Raw genomic sequence first — 20,210 nt, 5'->3', positions numbered from 1 at the left:
TTCTAAACAGTCAGATCTTTCGCCTAAGGAGTCTTCCCACTTGCCACTGCTAACATGCCCCTGAAAAAAATCATATATTCATTTCAAAATTGAACAGAAACACAATTTGCTAACAATTACTTCAGCTACTTATTCCTGCGAATTTCAAATATAAAGCTTTGCACCCATGAAACAAACTTTGCAGGGGTGAGATTCTCACCACTGTGTCCCAGTGAACCAAGCTGCAAGGGACATCTCAGCTGCTCCTGTACCACATGTCCAACATGCAGTGGAATTGGTGGATCAGCACCTGTGAGGCAGACTAGGGGCAGCAACTGCCCTCATTTCACACAGCAGCTGTTGGATGTGGCCATACAAACTTGACAACAAGACAAATCCAACACTATGGCAACTGATTGCAAGGGTACCTGTGGGCACAAGCAATCCCTGGAGAACTCACATGGCGAGGCCAGAGCAGGGACAGCATCTGTGAGCAGAAGTGGTGACCACTTCAGAATGGGATGAGTGCTCTCCTACACATACAGAAGGCATAGTCATGAATAACAAAAGGTGTTCATCCTGAATAATCAGTCTTAGGAACTGTCACCTGCTCTGGCAGAGTGGATAGAAGATCCACACTTAAATAAATATAACCTGTTTGATTTAAAAAATCACTGCCTCCAGCAAACACTTGAGTATATATTTACATGAAGAACAGAAGAATGAGTAGGCAGAATACAATATTCCACTTCATTCCTGAAGCACATTGCATAAAAATCCCACAAATACAAGCCTGGAGCAATGTCAAGATTATTTCACTGCCTACTAAAAACCTGCAATTTTTCTGTTAAGCTTGATGTTTGGAGCAAGATTCATTGATGGTCTAACAAGAGGTGAAACCACTCAGAGAACACAGTTGTTTTTGGTAGCAAGGGATACATGACCTTACCCAAAAGCCGTGGGAGAGGCTCTCAATTAAGAGACAGAAGCTGGACTCAAATGCAGGGAGACAACACTAAGAGCCACTGCTGCTAAAAGAGCAAGATGATGCAGGCACTGCCCCAGGTCTGTGAGCAGCTCTGCAGACAGAGTAAAGCAGAACTGAACAGCATGGCTGAAGAGGAGTTTCTCATGGGCTTGGCTAAGGGGATCAGACTGTGCAGTTCCAGTTCTTTTATCCATTTAGAAACCTTTTTGGTTTAGGCCATGCAGCTCATATCATATATAGCATTACCTATTGACAAATAACCTTTATAACACCCAATCATAGGAGAACATCTACTAAAAAACTGTCAGATTTAGTATTTTCCTGCTTGCAGCTGACTCATTATGTGACTTGAACTTTATATTTAAATCCACTGTGTGTGTGTGTGCACAGTATGTCTCTTGGTATTTGCTTTGGTTTTTTTAAATATGTTGTTAAGTGAAAAATGTTCTGCTGTACAAGCCAAAGATGCTGAACACAGTAAGCTACTGTCAGTCTTAAAATATATCCTAACTTTTCAGCTGCTACATTGCATAAATAGGTATTTAGAGTCTGTTTAAAAGCAGATTATTTATATAAGAGTTCGTAATAAATCCTGTAGCAACAGCACCATTTTAATGCAAATTTGTACTGAATGTCTTTTTAAAATACACTCCTTTTGTCTAATATACTTACACAAAGGTAAAACAGTTCAGAAAACAAAGTGCTATTGAGCTGTGCAGTCTTCAATATACATCGACTTCAATTTTGTAAATATATTGGGTCAGATTCAGCTGTGTCATAAATCCAGAGCTGCCAGAATATTCTGTAATTAGTATTTCCTGCCTTTGCAGAACACTGGGCAGATGGTCACATTTTAAAGTTATTTCAGTACAGTGGCCAGAAGTCCTTCCCCTCTAATGGTGCCATATGATTGAGGTGTCTTAGGTCAGGATCCAATTTCAAAACATGGTACAAAATCACAACTTTCATGGACTTTTACTAGAAATTTGGGATAAATCACCTCTGAAAATGGAGTCCTTCAATTAAATCAGTAGTCTCTGGTGTTTGGCGGGATTTTTTTATTAATAACATTTGATCTTGAAGTGCCACCTCATGTATCAGGGCTCAGCCCCAGGCAAAGGTTTTTCATTAAATGGGAAACAAAGAGAACAAACTGTAGAACTTAAAAGAAATTTGAGACATCAGTTGTGCAAATAAACTGGAGTCATAATCTAGCCTTCAGAGAGACCCAGGGTCTCCCCTGCTCAGTTTTATAAGTTACACAATAAAGTAGAGCAGAAAAGTTCTGCTGTGTAGGCATTAGCCTGCTACAACTGAAGCCTACTGAACAGAAATATCAATTTCTAAATTGCCACTAAGTTAAAGAAAATTGAAAAGTGAGCTAAATTTTATATTTTCAAACGCATCCAATGTATCTCTCGAATTATGATCCTAAATGGCTCATCCATGGGACTGTCTGTGCAGAGCCTGGAGTTGGAGCTCCATAATCCTTGTGGGTCCCTTCTATGATAAGAAATTGTTCCATGAAAATTTGGAAACTGAATTTCTCTACTTAATTGTGACATTTCACTTCTGCTGCAGAACTCCTGTGGTCTGAGCCAGGCAGCATTCAGAAAATACCCAGGGGAGGCCATAGCAGCCTTGTGTGACAACTGGTGCGAAATGCAAAACTTCCAGGGACAGCAGAACAATTCACTCTCTTTGCTGATTCAGGACTGGCTTTTCCTTCAACACTGACAGCAATTACTGGGAATTAGTGTCAAGTGGCCTAGGGCTGAGAGACACACAGGTATCCCACAAGAATATGGTAAGAGAAAGCCTCCAGGTGAAAGGAGCCTCAGATTTGGAGCTAACAAGTGCTGACCTACTGAAGGAAGAAGGGTCGATGATCAAGTACAAATCCCTGTTGTACTCAGCCCTCTTGAATATACAGCCATTCAATATTAATTTTCCATTTTTTCACAAGCTGACATTTCAACCCCCTGCTCCTATTTCTGGCTGCATAACTTTGCATCCTGTATTCCCCACGTATAAGGAACAGGATTCTTGTGTACAAGTGTATTTTTTCCTCCAGCAACGCATAAAGGAGTGGGTGTTCACATATGTGTAAGGCATATGTGTGAGCATTCACCCACATTAACGTTTTTGGGTTGTCAGTGGCTAGGTCTGCGTGCAAGTAATCAAAAGACAGGTTGAGACACAACACGGAAATCTGTCCCATCTGCAAAATTGAATCAATCATGTGCTGTCAGCAGAGATTTAGCTCACAAAGAGCCTGAGTCTTACAACAGGTTATTGACTTAAAGGCCGTGTTGGTAAAGAAAATAGTATAAAATTAAGCCATTTCTCACCACAGTATTACATCCCTTATTTAAGTGTCTAATAGAGGAACAAGCAAACAAAAAACGTGGCTGTCCGAAAATGTCAGGTCTGTAATTCAGTGACCACTGCTAAAACCTAGGGGACTGGGATTCTTTGGTCAACTCACCTTACACACGTCAGGGATACTATCTAGGGCGTTTTAACCTGCCAGCTCAGGGTTTTTTTTCATCCAAACAGTGTATTGCAGTTGACACAATTTCTTCTCTCTGAAGAGCAGAGAGAACAGAAGTCTTCTGAGTTTTGCTTCTCTGACTGCTCAGGGGATCGGAGAAAGCAGGGAGAACAGATGGGCAAAGTAGCATGTGCAAAAGCATCCCTGAACCCAGCAAGTCACTCAACAGAAGACCAAAAAGGGACCCTTCAGCTGTCACTTTCCCAGAGGTATCACATAACATTTTTGGGGCTGGGTTTTTGTTACGTTTTTGTTGGTTGTTTTTTTTTTTTAATCATGGGCATTTCAATATATTAAGTCTAAAATGAGAATACCTGAGGGCCTTTTAGCCTTGACAGCATTCAGTTAATCCAAGAAACCAACAGCCTCTGTCCAGTGGGACACAAATTATGACCTTCCAGGAAAGGGCTGTGACTCCAGAGCTGCCCAATTCCACTACAAATAGAAATCACTGCCCAAATAGAGATCACTACAATGAGCATGGGGAGGGTTTAGCTGAGTTCTGTTCCCACCACAGCACTTTATTTCCTGAGTCTGGGTAGCTCCTCACAAGAAAAAGGATTTACATCCTAGCAGCATTTACCACCCACAGACCCTGACAGATTTAGCAAGAGGTGCAGTGATTCAGTACACAGAGGGTGGATTAAAAATAGTGACGTTGTGGCTGAGTTGCCTCCACCACGTCTCTAAACACTGACAGCCTCAAAGCAGCCACTTGTGACACTTGAAAACCACCTGTGCTATTGGAATTGTGTGCCTACACACCAAGGTCATGAAGCATCCCCTGGACATGCAGGCAACAAGGCCAGAAAATAGGCAATATGGCCAAAAATCCTGATTGTACAGATAGTTACTGAACAAAACCACTACTTCCTACTCTATGCATTACAGCTTTAAAAACGAATGAGTCAAGAAGGCAAGTGGAGAGAGCAGCAGAGCACAAGCTCAGTAGCATCACTGTGCCCCAGGATATAATAAAATGGATAGAGAAGAGCTCAAATATACAGAGAGACTGCTCTACTTCCACTATCTGCAATCAGTATGTTTGCTCTGGGATAAAACAAACATCCATAATCAATACCAAAGGAAGGCTGGACTGTGTCTCATATAGTCGAGCAACTGATCAAGAAATAATTCATCCCTGTGCAAATCTTACCCTTGTAAGTCTGCCAAGGTCAGTGTCACTTTAGGTTATCAGCTGTTGGAAGTGCTGGCTAAGTTAAACTGCCTAGAGCAAGCTTTAAACTTACATACCCGACTTCTTTGACAAAATGTCTGTGTCTTACTTTATCTGAATTTGCAATCCCCTGATAATGCAAGGCACATTCTTCCCCTGTACTCCTTATGCTCTGCCCTTACTTCCCTTTTTGGCTCAGATAAGTCTTCCATACGTAGCAGACAGAGACTTCACTACAGAGAACATATCAGCATCACTCAGTTGACATTCACCATCATATGATGGTCCTTCTTAAGAAATAATTCAAATTAGATTTAAATCCTGGTAAGGTATTTTACTTCCATTAAAAACTTGCTGTATGGGCAATTTCCCACTGTGATTAAAAAAAAAAAAAATTTCTTCAACTTACCATAAAAGCAGTAATCTCCTTATCAAGTAGGCTGCATCACCATTATGATCTACAGACTAGGACCTAAACCCTACATAATCTGAATGCAGGTTTTTGTTTTGGTCATACTCTTAGCAAGTGTCCCAAAGGCAGCAGCACCTCTCTGGGCTGCCCTGTACCTTCACAGCTACTCAGACCCCTTGTTTCACTGAAGGTTTATGGACTTCAGCTTCTTAGAGTGTAAACATGTTTTTTCCTTCAAATCTGACAGTACCACCACTCACCTTTACTTAGGAATTCAGTGTTAGAAACTGGAACTGCTTGGGTGGAACAGAGGATTTTAATGACCAGGTATTCCCCAGGTAACCCTGGCAGGAGCACAGAGGCCATGCAGCCTGGCAGGCTTTGCAACACTCTACAGAATTAGAAGCAAAAGCTTTCAGAAATCAGTGTACTTTTCCAAACTGAGTCTGGACCAGTTATCCCACAGGAAAATGTGACTCCTCCTTTATTATACCACTACTACCAAATGTCTTACCTCTGAAAATTATTCTTTAAACATAAAATAATTAGCACTCTGAAGGCAAATGAAGAAGATATTTATACTTTAAATAGAACAAACCAAATCCACAGACTTCTGTGTTGCTGTTTTTGTTAAATCAGTCACGTTTTCCACTTTGGCTGTTTCCAGCAACAATTCAAGTTGCAAAGTCTCTGTCCTCTGCAAAAACCCGTACTGTACAGAAGAGCAGAGAGGCATTCTCTCAAGGAATGAGCCTATTATGAATTAAAACCAAACAAATGCATGGCATCTTGCACAAGTCTGGTTAAAAACAGAAACATGAATATTAAACCTCTCAGCAATATCAGATTGTTCAACAAAAAGCACAGTTGGTATGGAAAGATGAACCTTTGCTCCACTGTCTCCCCTTCAGAGCTAAAAATAATAGTGAGTCATGCCAGTAGCAGTGTTGCTATTTAGCTTTACAAATTCAGGTCATTAGGCTTGGATGTACAGAATCATTCCCTTCCTACCACAGATCATATGGAATGATAGTAAGGAACACTCAGAACTGGGCACTGAGTAGCCCTTGCTTTCCAAACTCAGTAGGATAGCCCAGGAACAAACCAAATGAATCCAGTCAAGTTCAATAACAGAGTCGAGACTGAAATTACCATTACAACTAGGAAGAAAAGGGAACCTTTACATAAAGCTCTGAAAAATACATCCCTCTACTACCTTTCTCCCCATCTAGCACATCCCTGTCTTATTTTTCTGACTCTTTTTTTTTTCATATTTCTGATCAAGGTAAACAGTTAAAATGTGTGTGTGAAGATATTTTTTAAAAGCTAGCTGATCTAGACAGCAGAGAGACCAGATGATCTGGAGAAGGTTGAACTGGAGCCAAATTACAAAAAGAGACATATTAAACATTTTTTAATTGCCTTGTAGCTTCCCAGAGAATCTCCCAGAAAAGGCACTAGTCCACCTGTTCATTTTATTTTCAGGTAAGTACATTTAAAAATAGGTCAGAGGAAGATATAAGTATGGACTGACAAGGATGTAAGGGAGAAAGAATGAGAGGTCTTCAAACGCTGAAAGGAGAGGCTGTACATCCAACCAGAAGGACCAGCACCATCTTGTGCTGTAGAAAAAGCACATTTTCCTCATCCCCACATGCAAACTGAGGGGGGCTTTGTTTTAGAACTGTTCCATGAGGCCAAATCTCTTCATCACATACAAACCCCTCTTCCCCCCACCTCCTCCATTCCCAAGGTCAAGTGCAGGAGGCAATACAGAGGATGCAGATTTGCTCTTGTAGGAAATTTGGCAGTGCTGCTGGTGACCAGAGTCCCCATGGCCCAAATGACTGCCTCGGAGCGAGATAGGAAATTCACAGGAGAAATGGAAAGCTGATGAATAGGAAAATCCCTACATCATCCTATTTCCAAACACGTTCAGATCAGGGAAAAACCAGCAAATGGATTTCCAAGCTAACAAACAGCAGTCTGGTGTTAACATTCACAGTAAGCTGCCAGTCCCATTGGCTGCTGAAATCCTGCTGCAGCTCCCTGCACTGCCTTGGTTTTGTACTTCAGAGGAGATTTCACGATAACAGAATCGCTTGACTGCAAGGACAGAAAATTCCAGCACATGGAAAATATTTTTTCCACCAATATAGGTATATATGCACTACCAAAGGACCTTTTCCTCTCCAATAAAACAACCAAAGAATTAAACTGAGATTAGGTACGGCAAAAAGGGATCATAAACAGCAAATGCTAAGATGACTACAGAGTTGCAGCTGGGAGCTGCTACATTGTTCCTTTGGGAAAAAATAACTATCAGACCAGATTTATACAATATATAAAAAATCAGATTTATAACTGTTTTCCCTGAAATTCTGTGTTTTTAAATCACAGCTTTAAACAGGCAAGGCTGGCAAATGTCATTAATCATTTACCTGCAATACTAATGCACTGCAGCAAAACCCCTAGTTGACATAATTCTGAGCCACTTTAAATGAGTGCCCCCTTACATTTATTAATATTCTAATAACGTTGGCATTCTAAAAAAAAGTTTTAAATACTAGTTTTTCAGTCATGTAACCTTGGCCTGGCTGACATACTGACTCCCTGCTGCATAGATCTACCTGCTCCAAGTACAAGGCTTCTCAGACAGCCTGTTGGAAGAACCAAGAAAACTCTACCACATGCAGAACCCAGAGTTGAAAAATACACTTATTAGCAGCATCCAGGAAACACACCTCCTAGTACATCAAGGCTACTGCAGAGAGGCATCTTTCATCTTGGTTTTGACAAAATTCCTCTCCCCGCAGTGAACACAATTTATCTGATGGATTTCTCTTTGAAATGAGGAATGAAGTCCTTCTCTGTAACGTTACTGAATATGAAATAAAAATGAAATAGAATCTAAATATACCAAACACTATCCTGCCCTCCATCCCTCATATGAATCCAGTATCACTCTTGTGCCTAAACAGAAGCATTAGAGGCAGCACTCATCCATTTTTCAGTGTAAAATGCAACCTTGTAAATGTTAAGAATAAGCATAAGAACCTTGGAATGACTGTCAATGAGAGTAGTAGATTTTTTGATGTTTCACTGCTGGTTTTCTGGGGTTTTTCATTTCTTACTCTTACTCAGCATATATATACATCTCTCTATGCATACATCTCTCCTACCTATCCACTTATCCATCAAATTAATAAAGGGCACAGCAAGTGCATTAGTGGATGCATGCTAAGACAGATATGTACCCCTCCTTCATCCCTCCTTTATCACCAGATGCCCCTTCCTGCAATCTCTTCCACTGGCATCTCTTACAGCCACTGTGCAGAGGTGTGTCCCATCATGACCTAATTGCCAAGAGATCACAGGCATAATGGAGCTGGGTTTCATCTACACATGTCGTGCAATCATTCATGTAGTTTGTCTGGTGAGTATTTTCACTGAGATTGTCCCTTTGAACTAAAATATCTTAGCCTGGACTTGACAAAATCAGTGCCAGACTGTACCTTTCTTGTGCTGGTCTCTAAGACAGACGCACTGGATAAGGGCAGCAGTGAAATATGAAGCACGGGCTATCAGCAGGAAAGGACTCTGCTGGATTTGAAAGGTAGATTCTTCCACCTGGGCAAACATTTCTGAGTGCCAAAAGAGAAGAGGGCAAGGCCTGAAACAACAGCCCCACTTTTTGGCACATGAATCCCATAGCACAGAGCGAGGGGGAGGTTTAAAATGTGGGCACTGTGCTGTCACACCCATGTCACACACTCCAGCTCACCCAGGTAACTCCCAATGGTATTAACCTGGAATTGTCTCTAATGAAAAGAGAGGCTGTATCCTCCATACTTCTTCCCTGGCCCCACAGAAGAACCTCAAGCCTTGGAAAAGAGAACAAGGAGTGCAGAGAACAGAGCATGTGATTGCATGAGTCAGCGATGGGAAGAACTGCCCAGGATGTTTATCTCTGAACCCAAGGAGGGATAGAGCAGGATTGTGGTTGCAGCTGCATGGTGCTCTCCCAGAATGGTTGTGACTGTACTTTTGGGGGTCATGGTTCCCCTTCAGAGGAGAGAAGAATGTTCTGCACTTTTACAAGATCAAGACAAATGTCTGTGTATTTTCATTTTTAATATTGCTCATGATAACACCATTCTATCTTAATTCCTTCAAAATTACTGCAAAGCTGGTAATTGCAATCAAGCTATTTTATAAGTCCAATTTACAGGAGACCAAATTATTTATTATTTATTTTCAGTTCTAAGTGGATCATTTGTGTTTTCTCTGAATAAGATGATGTGTACACAAAATATCCCTAAAAATGTCAACTAAGTGGAGAGATACAGAAAAATGCCTCTCTGTCTCATAAGTACCCATGACTTTCAGAATACAAATCATTCTTACACAAACACAGGAATAGCGTGGTAGGCTTCCACTGAGTATAAGAAATACATAAAAAGACACACTGTAAGCCATGAAGTTCTCACAGCTAGAAGATTTACCCAAGCAAGTAGTGCTGTTGAGTTCAGTCCCCACACCATTGCAACCTTCTCTTGCTAATTCAGCTCTCAGTGCTGCTCCAAATCTAACTTCCATTTCAGCCTAACCAAGCAACTCCTCCCCACACACTCTCTAATATCCCCCACCTCTCCCTCTGCCATTTCTGAATGCCACAATCTTTCTGGATACCCACAATTAGCAACCATTTCACTGGAAATGGGAACTCAGGCACTGGGGGTGACAGCTGTTAAGCAGCTGCTTATAAAAATTCCAGTTAAAATTGTTTATTTGCAAACACACATGGAAGTCTTAAGCTATTGACTGGCTTTTGTGTGAATCTATTACCACAGGGCTGTTCAGTATATACAACTTCACTCAGTCTACAGAAGTAAAACACAAATTCACTTGGGTGCAATTTACTGTGGCAATAACCATACTGTTTACATCATGATCAAGTACAAAGAGTTGGTCTAATATCCCCAAGGAGAACAGACTGTGTAAATAAGCATCTTTTATGGGAGGGCTCTGAGATTTATTCCTGGTGCTTTCCAATTGTGACTTTGGAAAATCCTTGCAAGCCCTTCCGAACTAGCAAGGTAAAGCTGACCTTTCTGATAGCTGCTGGTAAGATATCTGATCTAGTGTTAAACACAAACTTAGCTGTGACCTTCACTAAACCAGAAAAATGGAAGTTCCACCATCAAGAATCACAACAGCTCCTTCTGTGCTGGCAGCAACACATGAAAATCGGGCAGCTACAGCTAAACCTCAGCTCCCAGGCTGTTAATTAATCCCTAACTTTTCAAAGACACTTTGCTGGACTGGAGCAGTCTGGATTTTTCCAGCCTGACCCAGGAAAGTGACTGCAGCAGTCAGGATGGGCCAAGACACAGCACTGCTGGATTTGCACTGACAGGCAGCACAGTGGGGGAAGTAACACTTGGGAATCCCACACTAGAGATGGAAATCCTCAGAGTCCTATGTTAGAGCAATGATGATTCAAGTTAGACTTGAGAAAAACCTTTTTAGTGGTTAAGAGAATGAAGCACTGGAACAGACTGTAGAGTTTTCAACACAAAGTCTCAACTGGGAACATGCCTGAGCTATGTGCGTGGGACCTGTGTTCTGGGCAGGAGGATGAACTACAGGTGCTTCTGAGCTCTTCTGCAGTCCTATTTCTGTCACTCTGCTCTCACAGGTGTTGTCCCACCTCCTGCAAGATGGAAATGAAATTTCTGTTCCATAGTTTTTTTGTGTACACACTCACTGGTGCTAATGACAGACATGAGAACAGGACCCCATGTTTCCAGGCTTCTCTTTCTGAGCATCTTCTCCTCCCTCCCAGCACGCATGGCAGCTTTTCTCTTGTATCTGTATGGTGTTCTCCAGCCTCCTGACAGATAAACAGCCATGAGTTCTGCTGCCTTTCTGCACTACCAAAAAATATCTGAAGGCTTTGCATTTTCAAAGACAACCTCTTCTTTTTAGCGTGTCCTCTTGGTCTCCGGAATGGAAGTCCAGTGATATAATGATTCCTCTGATTCATGTGCATACCATATCCCATTTTTTCTCTGGCAGTGTACAAGAGAGTTTATTTTTAGGATATTATGTCATGATATCCTTGATAACCCAACTTCTACATAATCTAACCCTTAGTAACATAACCTATTTTCTTCCTCAGGCTATTGTAAGCTCTGTTTCCTCTTTTCAGTTTCCAGATGGCTTTTTTTTTCAGATTTTGTAAATTTTAACTGGTTCCAGAAACTCTGCTGCACCCTTTGACCTGCTTCATCACGTGCAGAAAGGATCAAGGGACCAGACCTGTTTCATCCCTCTGTGTCCTCTGCATTACACCTAATGTTTTCATGAGCAAACATTTGTAAGCTGAACCCATATTTTTATGGGAGCACATTACACATCCACTGATTTCTGAAGTGGGATGGGCAGTATAAGGCAATGGCCCTCATGCCACATGGAGCTGCTTGGTCATGCAGTGGTCTTCTTCTCTCTAATTGTTCAAGTATGGTAGAATTAATTTAAAATCACATGCAGTACTTCTGTAGTGTTGCCCTTTTATGTAAACTGTGATCATGAACCACATGACTGAGCAAGGCAGAAATATCCTTCTGTTGATAGGGGCTTTACACCATGAGAAACCTGCATAATACCATTTTTCAGGGCTTCACCCTAACTCATAGCATTTTTTTTTTTTATTCAGAAGATGTTTTTGGTGTCTGGAAAAATGCCATGTGCTATCTCAGACATAAAGGAGTCAGGCAAATAAACCACACTGGAAAAACTCTCTCTGTGATTTGCTTAAGTAGCAATTTAAGTGAATAGGAAATCAGCTGCTCATCTCAATTAGAAGACAGTCACAGCCAAAAAAATTCTATTATAAAGGCCATCTCATAAAAATGTGGATTAGGAATTTCCCTAAATTCTATTTACAGAAGAAAGTGCTGGATGAAGATCCAAAGGATCTCTTCTTTGTCTATGGTAGCATCTGTTTCTTACGTGCAATGTGTCTTCAAGACATTTAACGCTTCTGTAGTCATTTCCCCATCTACAAAGGGACATAATGAAACTTATGTTCCTTTATAAAGTGCTTTAAACTCTATGGATGAGTAGAGCTATATAAAAAAATTCACATTTTTATTACTATCATTACTATTAAGCTACCACAAGCAAGAATATTTGTAAAATTATGGGTTTAATGAGATGTTTATCAAAAGTAAGTAGGGATGCTGCCAGAAAAGCCCCATATACTCCTTGCTAAATTTGGTCATACTCACAAAATCAATTAATACAGAAACGTTCCTGATAAATTCTGGAACCTCCCTAGATTAAAAAAAAGCTTGGTACAACCCTTTAACAAGCAGAAGAGCAACCCAGGATGGATACTACCTGATTTAAAAGATTCAAGGGTCACAAATGTGGAAACACATTTGCCCCACAGGATCTCAGTGAGCACAGATGGCACCACCAACCACTTCCACTGTTTACAGTAGGAGGAGAAAGAAACATCCTAACTCGGATAAATCCCATCAGGAAAAGCCATAGGGAGTCCCCTCTGAAAAGCAGGTGGCCAAACTTGGTGTCAACAGAAGCAACTGGGTAACACAGTCAGATGGAAGGTAAGTGTAGACACCAAAAGCTGCTGTTACAAACCACACCACCCCGAGGTTTAATAGCTGTACAGCCTGTAATTGGTTCCATAATGCTGTGCTTGCAGCCACCTCGAGGGAAGGAGCTGAGAGATGTAAAACCAAGTGAGGAGATGCCAGTTTCACAGTTAAATTGCTGTATTTGGTGAGATACTCGTACCTTCAGTCCCCTTAATACGTTAGCAAAGCAAATTTTTCCACTTAGAGAATCAAATTGTACACACTACACCACTTTATCCCCCGAGCTCATTTTCTGACTAAGCAGTGCTCACCAGAAAGTGTAGCCCAGCCTTCATTCACATTTGCACTGGCACAATGCAAATATGAATTCAGGCCACACTTTGTTGTCTTTTTCCTGCCTAAAACCTTATGAAAATGCACAGCACGAGTGCAAGGTTTCCTACTTCTAATAATGTGTATTTTGTTATAGAAATAAATGAATTGCAATCAGAGTTAGACAATATTTGGGATAAAAAAAATTGAGTATGTGATCAATGCTGTAGAAAAAACCTATAAGAATCTGTAATGGTTAAAAAGATAGAATCTTTCTAATTCTGGTAAGAATATTTAATTATTAAACCACACAAATAACAACAACAAAAATCATGAATACTAAAGAACCTTCTACTTTGGTAAAGTTCATTTAATAACTCGTTAAAATTCATATTTCTTATTCCTGTAACATTTTCTTTGGGAGGTTCTCCAACTCCCTCATAACACACCCACAAAATACATCGCTTATCTACTTTACAGATGAGAAAAATCAAGCAAAGCATAATTAATTAATTCTTCTAAAGCTGTAATCATCCCTAATATAGAGATCAAAGATATTCTATTGCAATCCTGGGAGTCAGGGAGCAAAGCAGAGCAGCAAAGTTAACCTCAGTCTCCAAATGGCTCAGTTCATCAGTGATGAAGCTCCTTCTTGCAGGGTGTTAAGAAACTGATTTAAGATTCATCTATCAAATATGCCCACCTCTCTCAAGGCAGCAGGCAGATGGATGTGCCACTGAGACAAATGATGAACTGCCATCCTCTGATGTCACCAGCCCTGCCACTTGCAATCAGAACAGCTAGGGAATGGCACTTAACTGCTGAGAGCAGAGGTTGCATGAGGTGCAGCTGGGACTGAGATCCTGTCATGATCGGAAAAATCTCTTCCTTCCAAAACACCGAGCTTATCCAATAAACTGGAGGTTAAAAACAATCCTGCAAAATAACTGATGATTTCATCAAATGTACTGGGAACTCGAGGCTGAAATGCCTATTTTGCTTGACAAGTGAAGCAGATGCACTGAGACAGAGACAGTAAAACACATTAACTACAGACTTAGAGAGAGGGTACCAGGAAACATTCTGAGTTTTCACAAAATCTTCTCTATAATCTCAGAAGGGCATGTAAGGCAGCTATGGCAAATCCTTTGCTGGCTTCTCTTGCCAAAAACAACTGCAGGTTACCAAATAGTCAGCCCTATCATGGGCCTGCATCATCAGCAGACACAAAAATTTGTATCATCCCAGGGAAACAAGTCTGCCATCCTCAGAAACCTGAGGGAGGTGTTTTTGATGGCCACTACATCCAAAGTCACTGGTGAGATACTATAACCAAGGCATATCCAAAATTTCAATCAAATGCAATACAATCACAGAGCAGTAAAAAATTCAGCCTTGGTCTAGAAAAAGAAGCCTGCCACTATTTTTCACAGAATCACTGAAATTCAATATATTTGAAGGCTTCACAGCATGCCAGATTTCTTTACCATCATGCATGATGTACTTCCCAGCTTAGAAGCACCACCAATATGCAGGGATGCTGCCTGCAGAATGTGCAACCAGGGAAACACCACAAATTGATTGCAATGCCAAAAAAAGCAGCAACATGGAATAGGAACATCTGGCCAGGTAAGAGCCCTGCAGGAGCAAGCTTGGGAGCTGCAGGGAATCAGAAGCTGAATATAACCCAGCAGCATCCTAAACTGACAGCAAAGGAACCCGGGATGTCTGAGCAGGAGCAGAGCTCTAAGGCACAGGCAGATATTCCTTAGCTCTGTTCAGTGCCAGTGAGGTGTGTTCCACAGGGATGTGGCTCCATGAGAGCAAGCTCATGGTCTGAATGACCAGCAGTCCAGAAAGTATGACATAAACTAAGGAAAAGTTCAGAGAACTGGAGCCAGCCAGGCTTTGGAGGAACTAGAGTGTGCACTTCTGCAGTGGAAGATCAAAGAGATGAAACAGAAGATGAAAGACAGCTAGAATGCTGACCCTGCTCCAGGCCAGGAAGCAAGACAAGGTCATGGCCCCCTGCAAGCCTGGGGTGATGTGTGCTATGTGCAGTCCTGAGACTCCCCACTGGGCCCTGCAGAAGAACACACTTCACCCAAATGACCCATGGCAACAAAGCAGAGCCATCCCCATGTCATGTCTAGGTACAAGACCAAAAAACCTCAGAACCAGAAGCTTACTGAACTATTTTTCTCCCTCTCCTTTTAGATTTCGTCATCCTCCACCATTTTAAAACAATTTCAGGAATTTGAAATATATTTAAGAACATATTATTACAGCTATTCTCTCCACAGCTTTCACAGTGAACTCTCTACAATACCTTAAAATTCCAAAGTAAGTTGTCATCAGCTCCATTTCTCCTCATAGCAGCCTCCCCAGCATGCTCCTGCTTTGTCCCTTTTGCTGCCCCTCCCTACAAGAAGGACATTGAGGCACTGCAGAGTGTCCAGAGAAGAGCTGGTGAAGGATCTGCAGCACAAGAGGATCTGCACCAGAGGAGATTTAGATTGGATATTAGAAAAAATTTCTTCACCAAAAGGGTTGTCAGGCATTGGAACAGACTGCCCAGGGAGGTGGTTGAGTCAACCACCCCTGGGGTATTTAAAAGATGTGGCTTTTGGGGACACAGCTTAGTGGTGGTCTTGGCAGTGCTGCATTAACACTTGGGCTCAATGATCTTAAAGGTCTTTTCCAACCTAAACGATTCTATCATTCTGTAAACAAAAATTATTAGATGAAAGCCACAAGCTGAAGTATGAGATATACACTTTATCCTTGGTATCAACAGAGTTTTAAATACATCAGGGACGAATGAGAGATATTGATAGCTGAAAGGTTTGCTCATTTGAGTTCACTTCTACAGCAGATTTTTTTGCTAGATCCACTTCTGCGAAAGTCAAAGTGTAATAAACAAAGTTATTCTCTGTAGGGTTATTGACAAGAAAAAAAAAGAGTTATAAGTAGTATTGATTTGGGGTGAAATGGTAGAATGTGACAATCAATAGAGCTTAGTCAGATATAAAATAGAAGGAGTCACACAAGTCATGACAGGATTATTACAGGAGACAAATCCTGGTATTAGCCAAGGAAGGGAGGAAGCTATAAATGGGATCCAAAATATAAACTGTGGATTGCTTCGTAGAAAAAAAAATAACCCTAAACTATTTATTTTAATGTGTTAATATGGGAGATAGTTTTTATTTCAGCATGTTGTCAGTGCTGTTTTTCTAAAGCTTTTGAAACAAATTCTTTCCACCTCAATAGTATTTTCATTAAATGTCATCAAAGCTCTTTTCAAATCTCTCAGAGAAGTATGATTATCCTTATTTAACAGATAATGAGAAGAAAGAAAGAGACTGGGGCTACATTTTCCAAACCAGTCAGTAATGCCACGTGCCATGTGTCTAAATACCCAAACACATAAAATGAGAGTTCTACAGAAACAAGATTTTCAAAGGTCCCGGGAAATCACAAATTCAGACAACAGCTGCTTACAAGTTCCCAAACTCTGTGTCACAGGCTGGGGAGCCAAAAGCTGAGCCCTCCCAGCAAACACAGCAAGCTGTGTGAGCACAGTGAGCTCACTCACAGATACAACACAGCCTAAAATAGGAGAGATGCTAATTCACAGTCCTCTGTTCTAATTACAAAGCTCATTATTTTTACCACTCGAATGACTCAGGGTGAAAGAAACCCAACAACCGTATATTCTACCACATGAAAGGACTGTACATTTGCTGGGATTTATACAGTGCCTACCTTCTGAGCACAACCACACTGGAAAATAATAGCAATAATCAGAACAGCAATGAATGTTTTTCACTGGTGATTATGCCCATGCACAACAGTTCAGTGCATTGCCTTTTCCTAGACTCAGGACCAAAGAAGGAAAAATTACTGAAAGATGCTAAAATGCCTTAAAAATGAAATTTGGTACAGAATTAGTTACACTACCAAGGTAAAAGGCAGCGGCTTCAATAACGATCAACATCGCACAACAATTTATTGCAGGCTGTGATGAAAACTATTCCATTCGAGGGAGATATAAACCGTATTTTGAAGAACCTCTTGCACTAATCGGCTAAATAAATGCTGACAATCAAACTGTGGGATATGCAGAGCCTCGGGGAGGAGGGGGCCTTGCAACAGCTCCATTTTTATGAATGGAGCCAGAAGAAGGAGGTTAGAGAAGGACAGGAGCACACACAACTCCAATCCCGAGAAAGGCACAGGACAGGCTGAATAGCACCACCACACTGAAACATGAGCTGGCCAGGAAATCAAGGGTTACACAGTTGCAATGCAATAAAATCATTAATATTAAAAAAGCCATTGATTTCTAAAGAGGGATATGTAGAGACTGCAACAGTTTAAAAGCTTGTTTAGCTAGAATCACATTTGCAGTCACGGGATTTCTATTGGAAAATGGCATTATCGTCTCCATAGAGAAAACTAGGACTGAATCGCATCAGGAGCAGGATGGACAAGATGACCTTTTGAAGTCCTCTTCAGCTGTATTCCTGCAAGTCCATGCTCAGTGACAGAAAACACATCTGGATTGGAGCTGCTGGGGCTTAGGCATCCAAGTTAGAAAATTTTGGCATAAGTCTTTGGCCATGAGAAGAAGCCCAAGCATTTTTTATATTGGGCTCTGTCTGCCATTAGTGATGCGATTCAATTATAAAATGGCTTATTCCCCCAACACAAATATATAATACCATGGTGGAGTAGGAATGTGGAGCTGCTCTCATTACCACAGCTAAGTTCATTTTACAGCAAAGCAGTTTACTTTAAGACTTTTCCAGTAATCCAAGTCTAATTATGGAATCAATTTAAAACAATTTTGTAATTAAAAGTACCTGCTGAAAATATCTCACAGGCTCAATAATTTAAATGATAGTGTTAAAAAGGTAATTAAAATTAAAAAGGCCAAATGAGGCTGGGTCGCTCCTCCACTAGGAGAGTGCTGAAGGACGTTGCATTTGCACACCCGAATCGCCAGCTTCATCCCCAAATTCCTGCCTTGCCCAGCTGCATGGGGATTTCGCACTGAGAGTCATCCAAGAGATGTCTGAGCGGACCGCGGCGGGGCAAGGCTTTTTTTTTTTTTTTAATTCAAAAAATTACGCCGTTTCAAAACGAAGCTGTACCTAGAGACAGCCCTTTAGGCGCTCCCTAAGCGGGGCCGGGGTGATGCTCCCTTCCTCCCTCCCTCCCTCCCGGGGTGAGGGTGCCAAAGGCTGCGCGCTCCCGCGGCGGGCAGGCAGGGCTGGGGGGCACAGAGGGGCAACTTTCCCCGCTCCCCCCGGGCCGGGGCTGCGGGGGCGGCAGGGAAGGGGTGTGCCGGGCGGAGGAGGGGAGCGGGGCCGGGGCCGGGGCCCCTCACTCACTCACCGCCCGCCGCCAGCCCCGGGCCGAGGCTCAGCGCCAGCTGCAGCCACAGCGCCGCGGCCAGCGCCCGCCGCCGCGCCGCCGGGAGGGCACCGCCGCCGCTCGCCTGCTTCCCATGACACATCTTCTGCCCGCCAAAGGCATCCGGTTCGCCGCCACCTGCAACGAGAGAGCCGCTCCGCCTCGCCGCTGCCCGGGGCTCCGCGGGTCGCCCCCGCCGCCCCCGCGCCGCCCCCCGCCGGCCCCGGGACGCGCTCCCGCCCGCCCCGCCGCCCCCCGCCGCCGCTACCTGCGGGGCTCCCCCGCCACAGCCGGCGGTACCTCCGCGGCTGCTGCCGCCGCCTCCGCCGCTGCGGCTCGGCAGCCTGCCGGGGCCGGGCGGAGCGCACACTCGCTCACACTCGCACACACTCGCACACCGCACGCTCCCCGCACACGGCACACGCACCCAGGAGGCGCAGAGCGCAGCCGGCCGGCCCTACCTGCGAGCGGGGCAGCGGCAGCCGCAGCGCGCACCTGCCCGGCCCGCCCGCCCGGCCGGCGCGGAGCGGAGCGGAGGCGCGGGGAGCCGTGCGCGGCGGGAGCGCGGGCAGCCCCGGCGCCCAGCACGCATGGCAGCCGCGGGCACGGCTGCGCCGCCGCTCCGCGCTGTCCCGGCCGGGGGGCACCCCCTGCCCCGAGCCGGGGCCGCCCCAGGGCGGGGGAAGGCGAAGTTAAGGCTTCGCTCCCGGTAGTTTCCGCTCGTTTTCACCTCAAACGGGGTTTCGCGGTGCGCAGCTCTGACGGAGCATGTTTGGGATGCCCTGTGCTTCGTCACGTACGCAGAACGTTGGATGGCAGACGCGGTTTAGCGGCGCTGGTGGCGGTGCCACATCTTTCGCAGTTTTGGGGAGTGGGAAGGTGTATTCCTGAGCGCTCCAGACCCAGCAGCTGCCACTGGGGAAAGGCAGGGCGCCTGGGCCTGCCGGCTGAAGCAATTTGCTGCTCGTAATCAGCATCCAGCTACATTTAGTGAATCTGTGAAATTCCCTGCCACGAATCACTGAATCAGAGGCACTGTCTCGTGGCTGCAGCAGCTGCGGTAGCTCCGTGTTTCCTGGTGCCATTCCCAGTGCGCTGTTAGGGGTGTTGCCCCTTTGCCCGCAGCTCTTCCCTTGCTCAGAGGTAGCAGAGGGTGTCCTCCAGCTGAAGAGTGTGTGGTACATACCTGGGACACAGCGAGGGGGACAAAACCAGGGACTAGGGAAGACACATTTGTAATGAAACATAGCCGGAGCCAATGCAAACATAGCCAAAGGCATATGGGATCCTACTAAGAGTATGTGGAAATAGCACATCCTGATACTTTAGAGTTAATAGTAAATAGTGGTAACATTAAAGTTCTTTTCAAGTGTCTCAGCTGCCTGATGCTGTCTCCTCCAAGTTAAAACTTAAGGCTCTTCAGGAGGGATTTTAGTTCAAATCATGTATCAGTTCAAAGGCCAGAGTAAGAAGCGTAGTTCTTTATCTCCCCTGGAGAAAATGGGCATCTCACAGTGAAATGCAGGCATTCTGCTAAGAATGGGGAAGTACGTGGCCAATTTTCAGCTAAGAGAGTGTATTACCTCTGAAATATCTTTGCTGCTCCTTTGAAAAATTGAAAACTATAGAGCACAGGAAAAATTGGAAACTATAGAGCCTTTTCACCAAGCATCATTTCCTGATCAGGTAACTTTTCACATCCTCAGCCAGCTCAAAAAGGGAATTCAGGTCAATAACGG

General features: G+C 43.3%; 1 protein-coding gene across 1 annotated transcript in view; it reads right to left on the bottom strand.

Moving 5' to 3' along the window:
- The window catches only part of SUSD4 (sushi domain containing 4), a 69,736-nt gene extending 50,540 nt beyond the window's left edge, over positions 1-19,196 (bottom strand). The window contains exons 1-2 of the mRNA XM_085054720.1: positions 18,933-19,196; positions 18,454-18,609 (exon numbers count right to left, since the gene is read on the bottom strand). Coding sequence (XP_084910846.1) covers positions 18,454-18,574 — 121 coding nt within the window. The 5' untranslated portion in view covers positions 18,575-18,609; positions 18,933-19,196. The remainder of the gene's footprint in view (positions 1-18,453; positions 18,610-18,932) is intronic.
- Positions 19,197-20,210: the final 1,014 nt, after the last annotated feature.

Source organism: Lichenostomus cassidix, chromosome 3, assembly GCF_008360975.1.
Source record: "Lichenostomus cassidix isolate B80296 chromosome 3, HeHo_3.0, whole genome shotgun sequence".
NCBI classification, from domain to species: domain Eukaryota; kingdom Metazoa; phylum Chordata; class Aves; order Passeriformes; family Meliphagidae; genus Lichenostomus; species Lichenostomus cassidix.
This window is presented reverse-complemented; position numbering and strand designations above follow the sequence as displayed.